This window comes from Lissotriton vulgaris, chromosome 4_1 (genome assembly GCF_964263255.1).
Source record: "Lissotriton vulgaris chromosome 4_1, aLisVul1.2, whole genome shotgun sequence".
Taxonomy (NCBI): domain Eukaryota; kingdom Metazoa; phylum Chordata; class Amphibia; order Caudata; family Salamandridae; genus Lissotriton; species Lissotriton vulgaris.
The window spans coordinates 222,794,518-222,818,882 of NC_141691.1; the positions used below are offsets into that span (position 1 = coordinate 222,794,518).

General features: G+C 47.4%; 1 protein-coding gene across 1 annotated transcript in view; it reads left to right on the plus strand.

Moving 5' to 3' along the window:
* NKAP (NFKB activating protein) overlaps positions 1–22,874 on the plus strand; it is a 237,436-nt gene extending 214,562 nt beyond the window's left edge. The window contains exons 8-9 of the mRNA XM_086918538.1: positions 21,026–21,175; positions 22,049–22,874. Coding sequence (XP_086774664.1) covers positions 21,026–21,175; positions 22,049–22,223 — 325 coding nt within the window. The 3' untranslated portion in view covers positions 22,224–22,874. The remainder of the gene's footprint in view (positions 1–21,025; positions 21,176–22,048) is intronic.
* Positions 22,875–24,365: the final 1,491 nt, after the last annotated feature.

Here is a 24,365-nt window from a genome sequence, read left to right on the forward strand (position 1 = left end):
GAGCATCTAGAAACATAACTAACATCCAGTACAGCTCTAGACACAATACATTCCATTTAAAAAACTGAGTGGCTACAGGAAGCTTTGTATATCCTAGTACCACTGAAAAAGGACACAACCGAACAAAAGAAAACAAGCCCCTTGGAGAAATACACAAATAAGAGATAAATCAACAAATTAGAAAGCTGCAACGTGCCTGGCTCAAAACAAACCCCAATCAAGACAAACTTCTCCTACAAAAACGTTACCTATTATACAGGTCCTCTATCAGAAAAGGTACTATCCTGACAGAATTAAAAATGCTAAATGTACAAATAAATAATTCTATCAAATTCTCAATAAATTTCGTAAACCAAATTGTCTAGAAAGAGCATATACTATAACTCCAAATTTCACCAACAAACTGGCAATTCATTACATGGCCAAAGCAGACTTGTTGGACTCATATTTAAAACCAAGGCAAAGCACCAGCACCGACCATTTTCCCAAACAACAATCCAAGAATACTCTAAACCAGCCTCTTTGTTTCTTCCAACACATTTGAAGCAATGAATTTATGGACATGGTCAAAGCTAGCAGGCCTGCCGGCTGCCCTTTTGATCCGTGTCCACTGCATACCTTCAAAAGAATTCTTCGAACAACCTCTGCTGCCACACCAGTAAGAAGAATCATCAACAATTCCTTAACTACTGGAATATTTCCAGAAGAACTCAAAAGGTCATACATACGCCCATTAATGAAGAAAACAAATTTGGACCACTGAACCCTTACTACTACAGACTAATTACAAATGGAACTTTCCTGGGCAAACTGATAGAAAGAGCAGCATTCACCCAGATGTCACGATTCATTGAAGATAATGCCATATTTTCTGACTTCCAAACTGGATTCCATCCAGGAAGAGGCACCGAATCTGCTCTTGTTGCCATACGGGATGACCTGAAGAACACAGTTGACTGGAACGGGGTTGCTGCGCTACTTTTCTTGGAACTCTTGGCTGCCTTTCACATGGTTGCCCATGACACTCTGATACAAAGACTCTACGAAGCCAGCATAGTGGGGACTGCTCTAGACTAGTTCTGTTGCGAAGGTAGGATGTGATCCAATGTCATCTATGCCCCCCCTTTCACGTCCAAACCGTACTTTATGAAAGCAGGGGTCCCTCAAGGCTCTATCATCTGACCCATGCTTTTCAACATCTACATGACCTAATTACCAGCACTGTTCAATCATTTTCACCTCACATGCTATAACTATGCAGATGACCTGCAAATACTCCTTCAACTGGAATGCCCCAAAGACATTGGTAAATAGCCCATTTTAAGTTGTCTCAGAGTCGTGAATCGATGGAGGACGTGGAGCCATTACAAATTGAATGCTCCCAAAACAGAAATACTCATGTGTGGAGATTGGGAAAATGATGATCCCCTCGCCACCTGGCCTGATGATCTGGGAACACCACCAAAAGTATCACAGGAAGCTGATTGAATTGATATTGGGATCGGGGCGTAGGCGGATAGGGCTTGCTAAGCTATAATTTCCCACAAAACAGGGAGGTATGGGAGTCCCGGACATGAGAGCCTATTGCTATGCAGGCCAGTTGCAGTGGTAAGCATATTGGATAAAAGGCCGCAATCTGAGAGAAATACCCATGACCACTTGGCATGGGAGCGTGGGGACTTACATATACTACTGTTACCAGGCAGTAGGGTCTTGATGCCGACATCACCGGTATTATGCACAGCTCTAAGTTACTGGAAGAGGGCCACGCGCTACTCCAAGATCTCGACGCCGTATGCCCCTAATATACCTCTATTGGGCATTCCACTTCCCTCAGGACGGATGACAATCAGACATATAGGGATATGGGCAGAGACAGGAGTTTCCACAGTGGGTGATCTCTTCCACGACGGCATGCTCATGGGTCATGTTGCCTTAGTGCGGGAATCGGGAGTTTCAGATAGGTTGTTTTTACTGCATGCACACATTTCCCGATACATTAAGATGGTGTGGGCTCATGGGGGGGGGGGGAGGGGGGAGGGTTGAGAAGGACCTCAGACCCAAGCGTTCACACATATGTAATATTTGATGGGGAATGGGGGACACCTGACAAAGTGGTTATATCAGCTTATTCGCACACACACGCCTGTATCAATACAATCGACTCAAGATAAATGGGACACGGATATTGGGCGCACATTAACGGATAAAGAGTGGGGGTTACTGGTGGAATACCCATGCAAGATCTCTGGAAACCCAAAGTTTAAATTTATTCAGCTCATGATAGTGCACCGGGCATATCTAACCCCTCACAAACTAAGCAAAATGTTTCCAGAAGCTTCAGGGGATTGCCCTTGCTGCAGCTTACCAAATGCGGGCTTATTACACATGCAATAGGACTGCCTGAGACTACTGCACTACTGGTCGACCGTACAGGAACTAGTGAATAGAGTAGCACCAACAGGGAACATCAGGTCATTGGATTGTTGCATACTAGGGTTAGGTCCTCAAGGAAAGAGGGGGGACTCCTACACGCAGATTTGTGAACCTTGCAATGATATTAGCAAAGAGGACTAGCACTATGAGGTGGAAGGCAGCCAGACCGCTCGAATCACTAGACTGGTACAATAAGGTGGTTAGGTGGGGGAAGGCAGAAGGAGCTGAACTGCAGAGAGAAGAGCAGAAAGGGGGGAGAAAGGTTCCAATATCGCTAGAAGGGAATGCAATAATAGAGGAATTTGTGGCTCAGGATCCTCAGGAACAAAAGGGGACTGTATAACACGAGATTGTAACTGTGATTATATGATATAGGCGCCATAAGGGATACAACACTGTTAACTGGTTCCTGTCATGTTAATATTCTGTAAATGATCCACATGATGTGCATTGTAGTCTCTGCAAGATTGGCGAACTGTTATAATGTAAACAAATGTTAGTTCAAGCCAGTGGAAGAGGGGGGTGGTTGGGTGGGAGGGATATTTTGATTGTTTTGTTCGAATACTATTACAATGTGTACAGTAATTTATGCAGAACAAAATGATTGTGTAATAGAAAAAAACAATAAAAGAAGTTAAAAAAAAAAAGTATAGAAGGAAGTAAGAAACCTCGGAATGACCATGGACTCCAAGCTATCAATGAATGCCCAAGTGGACAAGCTAGCAAGATCAAGCTTTGTTACTATAAAAACTCTGTGACAAATCTTACCCCATCTGGGGTTTTCTCACAAGGTCCAGGCTACCATCTCTCTTGTTCTGTTCAAACTGGATTACGCCTATAGCCTCTACTACGGATCACCTTTAACGACTATGATAAGACTACAACGGATTCAGAACTTGTCTGCCAGACTACTCTTACATATAAAGCCACATGACCACATCTCCCCTGCCTTGAAAGCCCTGCATTTTTCCCGTTGCCAGAAGATCCACGTTCAAGCTGCTTTGTATCACCCACAAAGCGATAAGTGGAACAGGACCGCTCTTCATCGGGAATAAAATCATCAAACACATCCAACAAAGGAACGTCTGCTCTAGAGTGACACCTCGCCTCAAAATCCTGATGTACAAGGAAAATAACCATGGTTGGCACATCCTTCTCTATTCAAGTAGCCAATCTATGCCACTCTCTACCCTCCAACATTAGATCCACGGATAACCATCTTCTCTTCAGAAAACGACTCAAGAATTGGCTCTTACCCACATAACGACCATACGCAAACAGAACCTACAGCATATCCCTCTGTATATAAGCAGTTATTTGGACTATAGATATGTACATATATGTGTTATGGTTTATATTAACATTTATAAAAATATAGATATTTGTTAGTTCTGCAAAACAAATGTAAATATTACTGATAGTTACATTATTCTATGTTTTTAGCTTGTATATAAGTGATTTCATAAATAGCAAATCTTTTATCATAACTATCTACAATTGCTTGACTATTGAATTACAAAAAAATCTAAATTAATTTAAAGTACAACAATACTTGAAAGCCGGAGTTTATTAAATGCACATTTAACCTGCATATACTACCTTCTCTATGCATATATTTGTCTTCCATGTATTAATGTATCTATGTATTTAATACTTTTCTTTTAATTCAGCATATCCAATACACTACCCTATTTCTCACCTTATAACTCTCTCAATATAGCCTCTCCCTCAACTCTGACTCCTCTCAAACCTCATTTGACTACTCTTTCCAATGCACTACCCTATTTCTCCCCCTATACCTTTATCACTATATCTTCTGCCTCCTCTCTAATTCATCCTAAACCTCATACCACTACTATGATCGCCAAAATAACCCTTTCTAGGGTCTTCCCTCTTCTACCCGTCCTTGCATATTCTTATACCTCTATTCGGATCTCCCAAACAAGCCTTTCTAAACTCTTACCTCTGACTCTTTCCCCTCCACCTCCCTTGTGCTCATTCCAAACCTCCTCCTACTGCTATGAACTAAAAAAAAAAATATTCTAGACTCTTCCCTCTTGTATCCTCTTATGAGAAGCCATTGTGGGACGTGAGCACCACAGAGACTTTATTCCAGAGTGGCCCAGTGGTCCTGGTTTGGCACCCTCAACTGGTGAAGACCGACAATCACAAGGCCCTCGGACGCACAGAGCCCAGTCATCCTTTCCACAGTGCAACTGAGCGCCCCAGCTCTGATACCGACTAACCACCTGTGTCCTGTTGTTCCCAGGACCCTTGGGACTCGAGGTCCCAGTTGGAAGCTCCCGGACATATCCCCAAGTCCCCCTATGCTGCTTGTTTCTAGGTGCCTCCTATTCTTTCCTCCGGCATTGCGCTCACAACTACCAACCTAAACAGCACCCAGATCCCAGGACAGGTAACGAGTAATTACCGGTTCTTTGGACCCTAGCCCCCTATGACCCTAAGTCATGAAGCAGACCCCAGAACCCAAGCGCAAATAATTGTATGCAACATATGCCTTTTCTCCCATAGGGAAGCATTGCTGCGTGAAGAGGCATTTAAGCGAACTATTTACTTACCTGCAAAAATTCTGATTTAAAAAAAGTACTTGATAGCAAAGTTATTGGTATCAAAATGTATATAAAAATATGACTTATTTTTCCAAATTGGTCTAATTTATTCTTGTGTGTGGCTCATTTGTTTCCTCTTTGAGTACAACAAATGCTTAGAGCTGCCCTCTGATAAGCCTAATCTCCTCGACCACACTACCACAAACTCTGTGAACCAATAAGGGTTGCTTGTACTCTTTACACAGTGTACCTTCTTTTAGGCCACTTTATTAAAGCTTCCTACAGTTAGTACACAGTTGTAATCCCAAATCAGCTCGGGTTACCATCTGATTTGGGATTGTGGGCATTCATTATGAGGGCCTCGTCCTCAAGGGCATCAAGTTTAGCTTTCCCTACCATTTGCTTCTAACATCCTTCATTACTTGCAACATCTATTAGATGTGCATTTAGGGTCTGCATCTATTTGGGTAAATGTAAAACAACGTGATCCACCACTGTGCACTCAACCTGCTACTAGAATGTTAAATTCAGTCCTAAGATGGTTAATACAACCTCCCTTTGAACCTATGAATACCTCTTCCCTTACATGTTTGACACTAAAGAGCACATTAGTTACCACACTTCACAGCCAAGAGCAATTAAAGTGGCCATAGAGCAATCTTACCTATAGGTACAGTGCAATAAGGTCTTTCTTCATACTCGTCTAACTTTTGTCTCAAAAGTTATTTCATCCATTCACATTAACAAATTATTGACTTGCAGTGCTTTTTCTTAGCCTGCAGTCTGCAGCAGAAAAATATTTTTAGACTTAAAATGTCAGACAAGAATACGTAAGACACCAACGATTTGTTCCTCCAGTTTGCCCACTTGGTAATGAAGCCAATGAAATGAAATGAAATGATTTTTTTATAGCGCATGGCTACCAGGAGGCATCCCAGCGCTTAAGCTACGACACAGGGTCTGAAAGTGAAAGATGGAAACCAGTTAGTAGTTAGTTTCCGGGGAAAAGCCATGTTTTTATTTTCTTGCGGAATGAAAGATGATTGGATTCCTGACGAAGAGAGAGGGGCATAGAGTTCCATAACTTTGAGGTGTTATGGGAAAAAAGGCGTCCCCCAGAGCAAGCCTTATTGATTCTGTTGACTTCTGCCAGATTAAGATCATTGGAGCGGAGATTTCTGGGCATTTTGTATGGTTTGATCAGGTTAGTAAGGATAGGGGGGGCCTTTGCCTTGCAGATTTTTATGGGCAATACAGAGGGCCTTAAAGTGTACCCGTTCTTTTATCGGTAGCCAATGAAGTGATCTTAACGCTGGCTTGGCTGAGGAGTGATGGTTGGTGCTCGTCAGGAGTCTAGCTGCTGAGTTTTGGACTACCTGGAGTTTTCAGATCACAGAGGCCCGGGCTCCCAGATAGAGCGCATTACCGTAGTCCAGTCTGGATAAAATCATGGCTTGGACTAGGATCTTTTTGGCTCTGTCAGGCAGTTGAGGCAGGATTTTGAGTATAGATTTTAACAAGCCGAAGCAGGTGGCCGCAGTTTTCCTGGCCTGTGCTTTGAATGAAAGGTCCTCGTCTAACCGGAATACTAAACTCTTGATCAAACTTCTTGGGGTTGGGACAGCGCCCATAGAATGGGGCCATAACGTAGGGTAATTGAATGATGCCTTCCTGCCCAGTAACATCAGTTCAGTCTTCTCGTTGTTGAGTTTGAGCTGGGACTGGCCCATCCACTTTGCTACCTCCTCAAGACAATCACTCAAACTCGTGTGGGACAGATCTGCCTGATTCAGAGAGACCACGAGATGTGTGTCATCAGCATAGCTGATTAATTCTATTCCATAGGGAGCCAGTGTGAGAAGTTGGCCCGATATGCAACGTTCGCTATTCTAGCGACCGCTATGTATCGTTCCAACGACCTTTATGGTGTTTGGTTGTAAGTCAACCTATAGACCAGCTATCCTAGTAGCGTGGATACGAGCAGTCTAAGGCTAAAGACTCGAGAGGGCGTGTTAAGCCAGCTGTTTACCACACATGTACCCCTTGAATACCCAGTGAGAGGACACCACACAAGTGTTATGAAAATAAACAGGATATTTATTAAGAATCACAACAGCCCTGTACTCTTTATGAGGACAGGGTACTAAGCACAAACCAAATCTCTTTAGCAAATACTTCAAGTGCACAGTTTAAAACAAGTGTCCGAGGACACGGAAAGGTTAAGGTCTCGGGCGGACCCGATCAGGCAAGTCGGAAGCGAGGGACTCTGGACCCTAGAGTAAGGAGGCTAAGCAGGCACCGAAATGCCAAGTTACCTAGCCACGAGGGCTGCGGCTGCACAAGTCTTACAGGCGTCGGGGTCTTCGCTGACGAGCCAGGAGCCGGAAGAAAGGAGTTGCTGGCCGGCGACCAGTGCTGAATAGTTCGTAGAGATCCAAGCCTGGATCGGAGTTTGATGAAACCTGAAAGCAGAGGGGACCAAGTTCGTACTACTAGCCAGTAGTCAGAGGGTACCAGGAAGGCACCGGTTGGCCGTCACCTCGACCAGGTGAGTGGGCGACGCTAGGCTCTGCAGTCTCGCGGACCAGGAGGCGTTGTCGGCGACCACGGTGGAGGTGCGAGCTGTCCCACGAAGGATGATGCTGTCGGCGTCGCTGGGCCCAGGATGGGGCAACAAGCCTTGGCAGATCTCAGGGCCACGGGGTGGGCCTAAGATGGCGTCTTGAGTGGACCAGGAGGGTCCGGGGTGCTTCTCGCAAAGATGGAAGCAAGGGCCAGTCTGGAGCAACCAGACCAGCAGTGATGATTCTCGGATGTCGTCACAGAAGGGCACAAGCCAGCGGCGAGTGACCAGACAACGTGCTGAGCAGCGAGCAGAAGGGCCCCACGCAGATCGTGGAGATGCTGGGAGACTGCACTTCGGTGCTAGAGCGGCTCAGGGTCGGGGTTTCTCGGACCCCAGAGCACTCACCAGAGAGTTACCTCGATGGTCGTGCTGGTTTTTAAGAGCGTGCAGGTTCTGATGATGGCCGGTCCCTCGAGGTCTCGTCGCACCCACAGATCACAGCTGAGCTGATGACGTGGGTAGAGGTCAGAGGTGCCAGGGAAGCCGGTTCTCGTCGAGCTGGGCCGTCGGATCCTTGAGGAAGGACTTGCAGCAAACCGCAGAGTTCTTAGATGGTGCCTGCTGATGCAGGGTGACTACTCCTTAGTCACAAGGGAGAAATCTTGAGAAGAGTCTTGAGTGTCCTTTCGTAGAAAGTAGTTCTTGATTCAAAGATGATCTAATTTGGAAGGGTCCCCGCTCCGGTCTTTATCCTAAAGAAAGGGGTGGGTACATGACTAGGTCCTGCCCTAAGGGTGGGACCAGGAAGGGGGGTAGTTACGCCCCTCTCCCCTGCCGGGCTTTCCCCAGGCCAGGGCTGTCGCCCCTGGAACTGGTTCTAACCGGCAAATGCGTAGTGAGCACCGGGGTGCCACTCCGCAGTCACCTTCTCGCCAAAGCCCTACCTACCCAGAATACACAAACCCTGTCTGGGACGGTGCGAACAGCGCCCTCGACAGGAAACCCTTTGTCCAAGCGCTCCTCGCTGGAAGGACTCCCAGCAGCAGGAGGTCAGACTCGTGTCTGTGGTGGCAGCATCCATTTTGTGGAGCTGAGGCTTTCGTTAACTCTAACCGGGGTTCACAGTTACGTACATGTCGTGTCCCTCTAGAAGGGTGGAATGTTAACCTCGTCGCCAGGGTTGGTGAGAGGGCAGCATCCCGATTCGTATGACACCTTACTCGACATGTCTTGATAACGCGACACCGAAGTTACCGATGTGGTACGCGTTATCATGGAACAGCCATTGGGTCTTGATTCCGCAAGCTGCAACCGGGCTCGGCTCGGGCCTGAACCTAGCTCACACGAGCCCACGCACTCTGCCTTCAGGATTGTTAAGGCCTGCCATAGGAGTGACTGATAGGAACTCGGGTGTCCATTGTATGGTTAGATATAGAGCTACTATACCTAAAGCGAAGGGTGGTTACACGTCTTCGCCCCAGCTGTCGTGCAGCCAGTTGTGTCAAATTTAGGAGGCCAGCCAGGGGTGGCATAATACATGCTTCAGCCCCTGGCGGCCCTGGGTACACCTATGCCCTGCGTTACGGGGTCTGATAAGGTGGCCCAGTACCAATTGGTAAATGCACCTAGGGTACATATCGTAATTTAGAAAGAGAACAGCCAGGCTGTGGGTCTGATTAGCAGGCCCACAGCCAGAGAAAGTCGTAAACCAGTGAAACAAAAGCAAAAAATCTGGGTGATCATAGGATTGCAGACCCTACTCTCCTACATGACCCCCCCCCAAACGTCGGAACAATAAGCTAACCTTGACCAGGTGAGTCTTCTTGTTCTAAGTGGAAATATCTGGAGAGCCCATCGGCATTGCCATGATCAGTACCAGGTCTATGTTCCACTGTAAAGTCCATCCCCTGTAGGGAAATGGACCACCTAAGCAGTTTGGGGTTTTCACCCTTCATCTGATTTAGCCACAAGAGGGGCTTATGGTCGGTCTGAATCTTGAAGTGAGTGCCAAACAAGTATGGCCTCAGCTTCTTCAGGGCCCAAACCACAGCAAAGGCCTCCCTCTCAATAGCTGACCAATTCTTCTCTCTAGGGGTCAGCCTTCTGCTTATAAAAGCAATGGGCTGGTCTTGACCATCAAAATTCAGTTGAGAAAGAACAGCTCCCACACCCAACTCAGAAGCATCTGTTTGGACAATGAATGGTTTGGAGTAGTCCGGACTCTTGAGGATAGGCGCCGTGCACATGGCCTGCTTTAGGTCATCGAATGCTTTTTGACAGCTCGCTGTCCACTGAACCTTTTTTGGCATTTTCTTACTTGTCAGTTCGTTTAATGGTGTCACAATGGAACCATAGTTCCTGACAAACTTCCGGTAGTATCCAGTCAGGCCCAAGAAAGCTCGAACCTGAGTCTGGGTGGTTGGAGGAGCCCAGTCCCTGATTGACTGTATCTTGCTCTCCAGTGGCTGAACCTGGCCTCCACCTACAAGGTGGCCCAGGTATACAACCTGTGTCTGCCCTATCTGGCACTTGGTGGCCTTGATAGTGAGGCCTGCTGCTTGCAGGGCCTCTAACGCTTTCCGCAGGTGGACCAGGTGATCCTCCCAGGTGGAGCTAAAGACAGCAATATCGTCAAGATACGCCGCACAGAAGTCATCCAGCCCAGTAAGGACTTGATTCACCAACCTTTGGAAGGTGGCAGGTGCATTCTTCAGACCAAAGGGCATCACCACGAACTGATAATGCCCACCAGGGGTTGAAAATGCGGTTTTAGGCTTGGCGTCCTCAGCTAACCTGATTTGCCAATACCCAGCTGTTAGGTCAAACGTACTTAAGTAGTTGGCCGAGGCCAATCTATCGATAAGCTCGTCTGCCCTCGGTATTGGGTGGGCGTCAGTCTTAGTGACTGCATTGAGACCCCTGTAGTCTACGCAAAACCTCATCTCTCTCTTACCACCCTGGGTGTGAGGTTTCGGCACTAGAACTACGGGACTAGCCCAAGGGCTATCCGAGGGTTCAATGACTCCCAGCTCCAACATTTTCTGCACTTCACTCTTGATGCAGTCTCTAACGTGATCAGGCTGCCGGTAGATTTTACTCTTAACGGGCAAGCTGTCGCCAGTGTCAACCTCATGGGTGCACCAATCGGTCTGGCTGGGTGTCAGAGAAAACATATGTCTGAACGACTGAAGAACCTGTTTACAGTCGCTCTGTTGATGTTCGGAGAGGCTACCACAAAAGACAACACCATCTACCGATCCATCGTCAGGATTCTGAGTGAGCAGGTCGGGGAGAGGGTCACTCTCCTCCTCCTGTCCCTCATCTAGGGCCATGAGCAAACTCATGTCCTTCCTGTCGACATATGCTTTAAGCCTGTTGACATGAAGCACCCTGTGGGGGCTCCGGGGAGTTCCCAGGTCGACCAGGTAGGTGACCTCTCCCTTTTTCTCCAGGATGGTGTAGGGCCCGGACCATTTGTCCTTGAGTGCTGCTGGGGCCACTGGCTCCAACACCCACACCTTCTGTCCGGGCTGGTAAACAGTCAAGACAGCCTTTTGGTCATGCCAAGCTTTTTGGAGTTCTTGGCTGGCCTTAAGGTTTTCAGATGCCTTTTCCATGTATTCAGCCATCCGCGAGCGGAGGCCAAGCACATAGTCCACTATGTTGGTTGCAGGCTTTTTGAGAGGTCTCTCCCATCCTTCCTTCACCAAACACAGGGGTCCCCTTACAGGATGCCCGTACAAAAGTTCAAAAGGGCTGTAGCCAACCCCCTTCTGTGGGACTTCTCTGTAGGCGAACAAGAGGCAGGGGATCAGGACGTCCCATCTACGCCGAAGCTTTTCCGGTAGTCCATGAATCATCCCTTTTAGGGTCCTGTTGAATCTCTCAACAAGCCCATTGCATTGTGGGTGATAGGGTGTAGTGAACTTGTAGTTAACACCACATTCCTTCCACATAGCAGTTAAGTAGCTCGACATAAAGTTTGCACCTCTGTCGGAGACGACCTCCTTAGGGAAGCCCACTCTGGAGAACACTCCAACTAGGGCTCTTGCCACAACAGGTGCTGTAGTGGTCCTAAGGGGAATAGCTTCAGGATACCTGGTGGCATGATCCACTACCACCAGTATAAACTTGTGCCCTGATGCTGTAGGTGGTTCCATGGGACCGACGATGTCGATCCCCACCCGTTCAAAGGGTACCCCCACCACAGGCATTGGTATAAGGGGGGCCTTTGTCGTGCCACCTGACTTACCACTGGCTTGGCAGGTGACACAGGAGCGGCAAAACTCCTTGGTATCTTCGTTCATGTGTGGCCAGTGAAAGTGTGAGACAAGCCTGTCCCACGTTTTCGTCTGGCCCAAGTGACCTGCTAAGGGAATCTCGTGGGCCAAGGTAAGTAGGAAACCACGCTGAGACAAGGGTACAACCAGCCTCCTGGTCATGCCAGGCTTGGGGTCTCTTGACTCAGTGTACAGGAGTCCATCTTCCCAGTATACCTTGTGGGTACCTGTGGCGTTCCCAGCAGCCTCAGCAGCAGCCTGCTGTCTGAGGGGTTCAAGAGAAGGGCAGTCTAACTGGTCCTTCCCCAGGTCTTCCCTTGAGGGTCCCCCTGAACCCAAGAATTCAACTTGATCAAGTTCGAATTCCCTAGGCTCAGTTTCCCGCAATTCCTGTAGGTCAGCCTCCTCTGAGACTTGATCCTCGACCTGGGGCAAGGGGGAAGGCGCAGCCTTAACCCTACTGCTCTTTTTCTTGGGAGGTGTCTGGTCCGTTGTTCCAGGATCCAGCACCTGTTCAGTGGGGCACTTTCTGACCTGTGACCTAGTCACAGCGAACACATGTGCTGGCAAACCTAACATTTCCATGTGAGTCCGGTGCTCCACTTCTGACCATTGTGACGACTCCAAATCATTGCCCAACAAACAATCCACTGGGAGGTCTGGACTAACTACAACCTTCTTTTGGCCAGTTACCCCTCCCCAGGAGAAAGCTACAATTGCCATACTGTGATTGGTAGTGACATTGCTTGCATTGGTCACCAGGAATTCTGTACCTGGCATGATCTGTCCAGGGTCCACAAAGTTAGGCGTCACCATGGTGACGCTGGCACAAGTGTCCCTATAGGCCTGAGCCATCTTTCCATTTATGAAAGGCGTCTGTCGGTATTTGCCCAAAGAATTGGGGCTTACGTCAGGGGACACGTCCACGTCCCCTGTACTGACAAGGACAGCCTGAGTGAGTGTGCCAACTAAGTTGTCACGCCCCTCAGAACCCAGGGTTAACCCTACTAAACCCTTGGGAGGCGCACTACCACTGCTGACTGTACTAGGGGGCACAGGTGCCTTAGGGGCTGCAGTGGCAGGAGTCTGCCCTCCTCCTTTCTTGGTGCACTCACTAAACCAGTGAGATGTACTTTTACAGTACTGGCACCATCTTTTGGATTGGCCTTCTTTCTTCTTTTGGGGAGCCTGACCCCCACCCTCTTTGGGTTGTTGGGGACCTGTCGAAGACTTCTGGTCACTTTGTTCCCCTTTAGAATCTTTACCCTTCTGGTCTGCTTTCTTCTGACCACCTTGATTCTGGCCCTGGTTCTGTTTAACTCTTGTACGAACCCATCTGTCTGCCTTCTTTCCCAATTCTTGGGGAGAGGTCAGATCCGAGTCGACAAGATGCTGATGCAACAACTGGTTCTGACAATTGTTTAAAATTTGTTCTCTCATCATCAAATTATACAATCCTTCGTAATCAGTAACCTTACTGCCCAGCAACCAGCCCTCAAAAGCCTTAGTGGCACAATCGACAAAATCAGACCAATCTTGAGACTGCGTTTTCTGGGTATCCCTGAACAGCACCCTGTACTGCTCAGTGGTTAGGCCGAACCCTTCAACGAGTGTATTTTTCAAGATTTGGTAATTGTTAGCATCCTCCACCCTTGTGGTAAGGAGCTTGTCTCTTCCTTTTCCTTCAAAGGAGAGCCACAAGATAGCTGCCCACTGACTCTGGGGAACACCCTGCACAGTGCAGGCCCTCTCCAAAGCAGTAATCCATTTGTGGATGTCGTCCCCTTGTTTAAAGGGGGGCACTATCTTACCAAGGTGTTTCGTATCGAAACTCTTTTCCCTATTACTAGGTACATTGCTGCCACCAGTGGGGACTACCCCACTTAACTGTTGCTCTCTTGCAAAGGCAAGCCTCTCTTTGGCCAGGGCAAGTTCTTCCCTTTCGATCCTTAGATTAGCTGCCCTTTCCTTAGCTTCGTACACTCTCCTCTGGGGGGACGTCATCCCTCTCTGAGACGAGTTGTGAGAGCCATTGGTTTGAAGGGATCTGCCAGAGCCTCTTGACAGAGATCTGGCTCGTCCATTCCCAATGTTAAGCTGACCTGATAGTGGCCCCAGGGGTCCCCCAGTACCGCTATCATGTTTGCTTAAGTTGGACCTGCTTAGTCTGACGACTTCTACCTGTCCCTTATCTGCCTCATCCCCAGAGAGATCCTCATCCTCATCTTCCTCCCCATCTTCGTTCTCAGTTGCGAGGTGGATGAGGTCAGGATCGTCTCGGGTTCCCTCGAGGGGAGGCATGTCTCCTTCTGGATTAGAAGAGCTACAAAGTTTCTCAGCTCTTCTGGCATCATAAGTCTCCAAGAGACCAATCAGAAAGGACGTTGTGGGGTTAGACCCCTGCTGAATCTTCCTGGAGTGACACAGTCGTCTTAACTCCTTGAAGCTCAGCACAGTATATCCTGAAGGGATGACCTGTGGAGGGTCAACTGACACAAGGGGAGACCCAGAGTTTCCTCCTTTGTCCGACATACTGTTTCTAGTGTGGTGTAAGTGGTGCACTTACCTACACTACGTGTTTACCTACTGTACCCTTGCTAAGAGTTGTAGCCAAGGTGTGCTAAGCCTTGAGGAGCTACAACAGCTGGTTCAGTAGAACTCAGAGTATTCTAAGCTTTGGTTATTTGTACTAACAGTACTTGTGCGATCTTTCAACAAGATATTCTTAGGATACGTGTGGCAAAACAACAGCAAGCTCAAATCCCAACCGCTGCTCACCAATGTGAGAAGTTGGCCCGATATGCAACGTTCGCTATTCTAGCGACCGCTATGTATCGTTCCAACGACCCGTATGGTGTTTGGTTGTAAGTCAACCTATAGACCAGCTATCCTAGTAGCGTGGATACGAGCAGTCTAAGGCTAAAGACTCGAGAGGGCGTGTTAAGCCAGCTGTTTACCACACATGTACCCCTTGAATACCCAGTGAGAGGACACCACACAAGTGTTATGAAAATAAACAGGATATTTATTAAGAATCACAACAGCCCTGTACTCTTTATGAGGACAGGGTACTAAGCACAAACCAAATCTCTTTAGCAAATACTTCAAGTGCACAGTTTAAAACAAGTGTCCGAGGACACGGAAAGGTTAAGGTCTCGGGCGGACCCGATCAGGCAAGTCGGAAGCGAGGGACTCGGGACCCTAGAGTAAGGAGGCTAAGCAGGCACCGAAATGCCGAGTTACCTAGCCACGAGGGCTGCGGCTGCACAAGTCTTACAGGCGTCGGGGTCTTCGCTGACGAGCCAGGAGCCGGAAGAAAGGAGTTGCTGGCCGGCGACCAGTGCTGAATAGTTCGTAGAGATCCAAGCCTGGATCGGAGTTTGATGAAACCTGAAAGCAGAGGGGACCAAGTTCGTACTACTAGCCAGTAGTCAGAGGGTACCAGGAAGGCACCGGTTGGCCGTCACCTCGACCAGGTGAGTGGGCGACGCTAGGCTCTGCAGTCTCGCGGACCAGGAGGCGTTGTCGGCGACCACGGTGGAGGTGCGAGCTGTCCCACGAAGGATGATGCTGTCGGCGTCGCTGGGCCCAGGATGGGGCAACAAGCCTTGGCAGATCTCAGGGCCACGGGGTGGGCCTAAGATGGCGTCTTGAGTGGACCAGGAGGGTTCGGGGTGCTTCTCGCAAAGATGGAAGCAAGGGCCAGTCTGGAGCAACCAGACCAGCAGTGATGATTCTCGGATGTCGTCACAGAAGGGCACAAGCCAGCGGCGAGTGACCAGACAACGTGCTGAGCAGCGAGCAGAAGGGCCCCACGCAGATCGTGGAGATGCTGGGAGACTGCACTTCGGTGCTAGAGCGGCTCAGGGTCGGGGTTTCTCGGACCCCAGAGCACTCACCAGAGAGTTACCTCGATGGTCGTGCTGGTTTTTAAGAGCGTGCAGGTTCTGATGATGGCCGGTCCCTCGAGGTCTCGTCGCACCCACAGATCACAGCTGAGCTGATGACGTGGGTAGAGGTCAGAGGTGCCAGGGAAGCCGGTTCTCGTCGAGCTGGGCCGTCGGATCCTTGAGGAAGGACTTGCAGCAAACCGCAGAGTTCTTAGATGGTGCCTGCTGATGCAGGGTGACTACTCCTTAGTCACAAGGGAGAAATCTTGAGAAGAGTCTTGAGTGTCCTTTCGTAGAAAGTAGTTCTTGATTCAAAGATGATCTAATTTGGAAGGGTCCCCGCTCCGGTCTTTATCCTAAAGAAAGGGGTGGGTACATGACTAGGTCCTGCCCTAAGGGTGGGACCAGGAAGGGGGGTAGTTACGCCCCTCTCCCCTGCCGGGCTTTCCCCAGGCCAGGGCTGTCGCCCCTGGAACTGGTTCTAACCGGCAGATGCGTAGTGAGCACCGGGGTGCCACTCCGCAGTCACCTTCTTGCCAAAGCCCTACCTACCCAGAATACACAAACCCTGTCTGGGACGGTGCGAACAGCGCCCTCGACAGGAAACCCTTTGTCCAAGCGCTCCTCGCTGGAAGGACTCACAGCAGCAGGAGGTCAGACTCGTGTCTGTGGTGGCAGCATCCATTTTGTGGAGCTGAGGCTTTCGTTAACTCTAACCGGGGTTCACAGTTACGTACATGTCGTGTCCCTCTAGAAGGGTGGAATGTTAACCTCGTCGCCAGGGTTGGTGAGAGGGCAGCATCCCGATTCGTATGACACCTTACTCGACATGTCTTGATAACGCGACACCGAAGTTACCGATGTGGTACGCGTTATCATGGAACAGCCATTGGGTCTTGATTCCGCAAGCTGCAACCGGGCTCGGCTCGGGCCTGAACCTAGCTCACACGAGCCCACGCACTCTGCCTTCAGGATTGTTAAGGCCTGCCATAGGAGTGACTGATAGGAACTCGGGTGTCCATTGTATGGTTAGATATAGAGCTACTATACCTAAAGCGAAGGGTGGTTACACGTCTTCGCCCCAGCTGTCGTGCAGCCAGTTGTGTCAAATTTAGGAGGCCAGCCAGGGGTGGCATAATACATGCTTCAGCCCCTGGCGGCCCTGGGTACACCTATGCCCTGCGTTACGGGGTCTGATAAGGTGGCCCAGTACCAATTGGTAAATGCACCTAGGGTACATATCGTAATTTAGAAAGAGAACAGCCAGGCTGTGGGTCTGATTAGCAGGCCCACAGCCAGAGAAAGTCGTAAACCAGTGAAACAAAAGCAAAAAATCTGGGTGATCATAGGATTGCAGACCCTACTCTCCTACAGCCAGTATCTAGGCTAAGGGGGACATATACACATTAAAAAGTGTGGGGCTCAGGGAGGAGCCCTGTGGTACCCCACACTGGAAGAGTATCGGTGATGAATGGCAATCCCCTTCAAATACTTTAAAATACCTTTCAAGGAGGAAAGACTCAAGCCATGAAAGGGCTTTTCCCGAGACTCCGATTTTCTTTAGACGGGCTAAAAGGATACAGTGGTTTTTCCGTATCGAAGGCGGCGCTGAGGTCCAGGAGGATGATGGCCACATTGCCGCCTGTGTCCAGGATCCTCCTCGACTCTTCAACCACCTTAAGAAGTGCCGTCTCCGTCCCTTGTCCAGGGCGAAAGCCTGTTTGAGAAGGATGAAGTAGGTTAGAGGCTTCCAAAAATGAAGACAGTTGGCGGTTTACAAATTTTTCTGCCAGTTTACTGATACCCGGGACAAGGGAGATGGGACGATAGTTGGATAGGTTTCCAGGGTCCAGGTTAGCTTTTTTTAACAATGGTTTGACCACGGCCATTTTCCAGTCCCATGGGACTGTGCCTGCTTCAATCGAGGAGTTGATCAGATTGGTGACTGAAGTAGCGATAATAGGCAGGACTGATTTCCGGATGTTAATTGGAAAAGGGTCAAGCGGCGAGCCACTTTTTACTGAATTGATGAGGGGGGTAGCAATTCCTCGGTGAGCGGAGTGAAGGAGGAGAGTTCAGGAGGAGAGTTCAGGAGTGGCAACTTGAAAGGGAGGTTTAGTTAACGATAGTGATTTGGGGATGGTAATGGGTGGGAGGCCTGGAAGAATTTTTTGAATTTTAGTGTGGAAGAAGAGTGCAAGTTCTTCACAACGGGACCCTGATGTGTTTGGGGCGAGAGGGGGGGTCAGGGGGTTTCAGCAGAGTCTTGACAATTCTGAAAATTTCTTTCGATGAATTAGGAGATGCAATGATTTTCTCTGCGTAGAAAGCTATTTTGGCTGCCTTTAAAGCAGATTTATAGGCTTTGATGGAGGCCCTGTATTTAGTTTTTATCTCTGGATCAAAGTCTTTTCTCCATTGTCTCTCCTCTTTTTTACATCCCTGTTTGAGTTTTCGGAGCTCTGGGCTAAACCAGGGATGATTGATTGATCCTCTTTTTTTGGTTTACAGATTTCCTAGGGAGACTGATGTCCAGTGAGTCCTCTATCCACTGGTTAAACTCTGGGTTTGCTGTATTGATATCAGGGTTAGTGGGAGGTGAAGTGGTCCTTAATACTTCTGACCATTCATTTATATTGAGTTTAGACCAATGTCTTGTCTGCGCTTTGCAGAAAGTATTGGTCGGAGCTGGGGGAGGGACACTCCAAGTGAAAGGTATGGTAAAATGGTCTGACCACGGAATGGGGCTTGGATCGGTGATGATTAAGTCTATAATATTTGAACAAATAGGGTCAAGCAGGTGTCTTTTTATATGGGTGGCTTTTTGAATTTTTTGAACCATTTCACAGGTCTCAAGATCTTGAGCCAGATCCATAGCTATCGTGTCTTGCGGATCGTCGAAATGGAGGTTCAGATCTCCCAATATAGTGAAGTTAGAGGCAGAACTGGCAAGGTTTACAACAGTTTCTAACAGTGTCCTATGGAATTGTCCTAAGGATCCTGGTGGGCGGTATACTAAAAGCCCTGTAAAGGAGACTGAAGGAGACAGGGTGATCGAGAAGTGGGCATTTTCACTATCAAGTAATGGGCTGCCTAACAGACGACAGACTAGATGTTCCTTATAGAGGATAGCGATCCCTCCTCCTACACTCCCTATTCGGTCAATGTGCTGGATTAAATAGCCCGGAGGCAGAGCCTGGACAATGTGTGGGCCTGAGCTGGGCCTTAACCAAATTTCAGTAAGAAACAATACATCCAGTGCCGAGTCCTGTAATAGGAGTGAGATCTCTAAAGCATGTTTAGGCAGGGAATGGCAATTCAGTAATTCCATATTGAGCTTCTTCTCCGGTTTCTGTTTGATCTCCGCCGGCTTAATCAATTGGAAGAGACAGTGTCGGCATTGATATTGATTGTGTGAGGGGTTTAACGTGTGTTTACACAAGGTGTTCGGAGAGATAGTAGGGTCTCGTAATTGTAGGAGGGTGGAGCGCGAATATGTGAGTGGGACAAGCGTGGAGATAGCAAGGGAATTGGTCCCTGGGCCCGTCCTGGCACAGACGGGCAGGACTCTGGCATGACTCCGGCGTGAGTCCGGCGCGTCCGCTACGCAGAAGGAGACCGTCCCTTTTTATCTGCAGCTAGAGCGCACCAGAGCGCTTCGTCACACCCAAGATGGCCGCTGTGGAGGCTTCGGCTCCCCGGGACCACACTCTCAGCGTCAATGCTCAGCTGAGAGTGGGCCCAGGCAGCGGTGAGATGAAGCTAAAATATCTGGCGAGTAAAACGCTTTTTAATCAAGCGCAGTGACAACACAAAGTAAAATACTAAAAAACGCTTATTACATCCAGCGAAATAGACAGTGGCAAAGCTTAGGAGACTAGAAATTTCTAAGACAAGTAATGGAGGACCTCCCGGCTTCCGCCTCAAGAGGGTGAAAAATGAGCAGCTTACTAAGGCGCCGAGAGCGAGGAAGCCCTTTTTATCTGCAGCTAGAGCGCACCAGAGCGCTTCGCAACACCCAAGATGGCCGCTGTGGAGGATTCGGCTCCCCGGGACCACACTCTCAGCGTCAATGCTCAGCTCAGAGTGGGCCCAGGCAGCGGTGAGATGGAGCTAAAATATCTGGCGAGTAAAACGTTTTTTAATCGAGCGCAGTGACAACACAAAGTAAAATGCTAAAAAACGCTTATTACATCAAGCGAAATAGACAGTGGCAAAGCTCAGGAGACTAGAAATTTCTAAGACAAGTAATGGAGGACCTCCCGGCTTCCGCCTCAAGAGGGTGAAAAATGCGCAGCTTACTAAATTGCCAAGGAATCCCTTGTTAGATGTATTGGTTATGCTATGCAGTTATGCTACTCTTTACTAACCAAACATTACTAGCGAAGAGCATTGATTTAAAGAAAAAATATAGTACAGTGCAAGCCTAGCTGGAAGCCAACAATGCACATTGTAGGGTCAAAGTGAAAGATGCTATCAATGTATGATGGGGAGAGCTCATTTTTAAGAGTAAAAGTGGACTGTCCTTGCATTGTGATGGAGTATTCACAAAGAGGTGTATATTCAGCTGTTTACTAAATTGGAGGAGGGTTGAGGCATTGATGGTGAATGTGGGGGAAGTTCTGATGAATATGGGGGATTCTTCTGGATAGCAGGTGCTTAGGTGGAGAAGGTTTTTTCACATTTTCTTTTTTTTTTTGGGGCCCTTCATTTCCAATCTGATGATTCCCTGTCGCTAGGTGTGCTGAACTATCAGAGAAAATAGGATCTGAAGACAGTAGTTATGTTGTGGGGATTGTGGCCTCAACATTGTTTACATCATGAGTCATGCAGATTCCCCGAATTATCGAGGCCTAAATATTTTTTAATTGTGAGGCTTCTCTAAACACAATCACACAGAGTGAAATAATGTACAGTAAGTGAATCTACACTAGTCTTAAGCCTAATAACTGTCCCTACCAGACCCCTAACAGTGTAACTCAAGGGTCCCTGTAGTTAGCGCAGAAAGGAACCTTTTGTCTTTAAACAGTGAGCTACTATGAGAGTAACAGCTACTCACTTGGAATGTAGCTATCTAAAAATAGTGCATAGCCTAGGGATCAAGCAACTCCATGAAATGACGAACATGTTATTTCCCTAGCAGCTACTTTTGAATTTTTCATTCCAGCAATCCTGGGATTTTACTCTGCCATGTTTGGGGGCCTCTAATTAGAAGCTTCCTCATCCATAAAAGTGTTTAAATCTAAATGTATGTATTTTAACTTTCTTTTTCTTTTTTTGTAGCTATGGCCATGCCTTGTTGCCGGGTGAAGGTGCAGCTATGGCTGAGTATGTTAAGGCTGGAAAGCGTATCCCTCGCAGAGGAGAAATTGGATTAACCAGTGAAGAGATAGCATCTTTTGAGTGCTCTGGCTATGTAATGAGTGGTAGCAGGTGGGTAATTGTGGATAAACTGTTCATCATTGCTGGATGTGTGGTGAACAGATTCTTTGTTGCTTGTATCTTGCCGTAAAAAAAGTGTACCATGATCCTATCCATTTCCATATCTGTAGATACTGCATCATTGTTAGCACACAGGATTGCAATTCTCAATGTGCATAAAAAGAAGCATCCAAAACAACAAACCACATTGTTTACTGATTTAGTTTACAATATTTGACAGGATAGTTGATAATTCTTAGGTCTGTGTGTTGTATGTCACAAGAAGAGATGGCTAGTTAGAATAGATACTAACAATAAAGCATACAGAAGCTTACATGATGCAAGTTACACTCTGAAAAGAGCTACAGTCAGAATTTTGTGTGGTTCCCTAAACTTATGCACATCAGTTTTTCTAGGTAGGAAAGGAAAGATACAATCTTTGAGAAGGCAAGTACATGTGGCCTTTTTCAAGCCCCTTTAGAGTTCATGGTTTTCCTTTTACATTACCATCCATCATCAATAAAACAAAGCATATAAACCGTAGCCCTTGTGCATCTTTAAAATTTGCTCAAATCCGATTTAATTTTCTTTGCCGAGCCTTCTGTTGAAAATATACAATTTCACCTTAAAATGTATGACACAGAAATGGTAATCACTTACATGTTTATTATACCTTTATACCTTTATGGTTATGTAGCTGTCTTAAGAAAGAGGTAGTGAGTGATTACATCTTGTAGGCAAGTAAGCCTATTCCTTCATTGAGCTTAGTGTAAAGTGCCTAAAACAATCCATTCAACGAAAGACTACCCTGTGTTCTCCGTAAATGTTTCAAGAATTTGAATATCATTAAGTAATTGCTTGAAAAAAAATCTTATTTCTATTTAGACATCGACGAATGGAGGCCGTACGTCTGCGTAAAGAGAACCAGATTTACAGTGCAGATGAGAAGAGAGCATTGGCATCCTTCAACCAGGAAGAGCGGCGGAAGAGAGAAAACAAAATCCTTTCCAGCTTTAGGGAGATGGTTTACAGGAAGACAAAGGGAAAAGATGAAAAATAAGGGTTGTGTTTGTTGTACAGTGTTCAGTTGTGGGAACTTGTCCGAACAAGTGTTATTTTCCATTGCCGGTTGCGGATCGACTATTTTCCAACTTGTTAACTTCATGTGGAAAGTCCCATTTTATTTTTATGTGGTAGCAACAGCCGTGTTGCTTGACATAGAGCAAAGGCTGGACTTGATAAATTTTTATATTGTAAGCAAATCATACGCAAGGAGATTGGCATGTCTGACATTTTGAAAGGAAAATATCATAAAGCATCTGAAATAGTGATTTGGCTCCCTGACATATGACATTTTCCACAGTCACCGTTTAGTTTTATTTGTAACTGAGCTGTTGAGAAATGAAAAATGATAAAATGTTCACATTTTAAGAAATTATTTATTTAAAGCTTTTTTTCCTGTCACCATAAAAAGAAAGAAAATGTAAAGCAAAATTATACTTATGTGAGCTGAGCGGAAAATATGGAAGCATAGACCACAGTAAAGTAAATCAATGAAGCTCCAAAATTCAATCATTGTCTTTATGGGAATTTAGATATGCAAAGATCTGACTTAACTGAGGGTAGTCATTTGCCATCCAGGAGCATGGCTAACTTGAGATTTTGTGCTAACCGCATGTACCATATCATTAGTATGACGCTTACTACAGAATTTGCTATTTATTTTTTTTAGTCTAGTGGGTTTCTTTTTCCAGATGGGTACGTCTACCTACAGATTACTCGCCTGTTGATTAATCCCAGGTGTCAGACTAGATCCAGGAAGCTTTAAAACTCTATGATGCTGGTAGGGTGCCCTGGCTTTGTATGTATGCTGGAAATGATCTCAGGAGAAGTCATCAAAGCCTTATAGTGCACGGCCCTGTGCAAGAACATCCATTCTCTTTTTTCACACCATCAACGTGGATCCGGAGCTCATTCTCTGAGACTGATTAAATTTTTTGGGGTACAAGGAAAAAATGTCAAAGTAGTAAAGTTATGTCTCCCCTGAATGGATCGGGCTTCACAGGTTGTTGGGTCTGCCAAGGACAAAGTTCATCACCAACCCCCACTCTGTTTTTCTTGGTGCTTGGGATCGATTCATAACTCTCAAGTCCTGCCTCAGCATGAACCTCAAAGCAATCAAGTAACAGAAAGTAAAACTCTCCATGGCTCTGTCCTGCAACAAATAGAGGAAGACATTGTTAATGGTTCTGTTGAGGTCACCTCCCGCCCAGTCCTCCAGTAAAACGAAGAATTCTAAGAAGCTCTATAAACCTTCCAGGGGTAAGTTTCCTAGGCACGTTTCGACTCCACAGGATTTTTATCCCCAGAGCCACAGTTAGTAATGGTGATGTCTGATTATCCATCCCACCTCCTACCCTGTCGGTTATACTGAGTTACTGGAATTTTCAGGCACCGGGGTCTGATCCAGCAGCGTCTCTGAACTCTATATTCGGTATCTTTCTTCGGGCAATGCCCCCTCTGGCACGCCTTTGGACCACATGGCATGCCCATGTCCATGCTTCTTCCACTGATGCCTTTCGGAGCCACATCTCTGGTGCCCACCATCTTTTAGGAACCTTTCTTGACAGCAGCACAGAGATTCTCTGCCACTGTGGCCCGCTTCGCCTTGGAGGCCACAACTCTGCCTCCCCCACCATCATCGGCATCACTGACCCTGGACTTGGTGCCACCTATGCTGCTTCGGGCCCCTGTCCTCTACCCCATATCGCTGAACCAATGCCATAGCACAAATACATTAGAGATGACTAACGACAGCGGAAGAGGTATAACGTAATAAAGCAATATCCTATGGCCAAAAAGGTAATAAGCTCTTCGGCTCTGATTTTGATCCCCTCAACTTGTATAGGATGGGGGAAGCCTCTGATCGGATGAATGAATTTGCAGGCATTTTATCAGCCAGCAGCCTGGATACCTCCCCAGAAGTGGAAACTGAGTTCCCATTGGGGCGTCCACCTCAGAATTCACGGCCTTCTACACGGTGATGATGGATGCTGAAGAGGTGCTAGACTTGCCACTTTCCTCTGTAGATGTCCTTACAGAGGTCCCGCTCTTACCCAGCGCTCTGGAGCCCTTTCTCCCTTACCATGATGCCTTATTGGAACCAGTCCTGGCGACTTGGTAGAAGCCTACTTCAGCACTG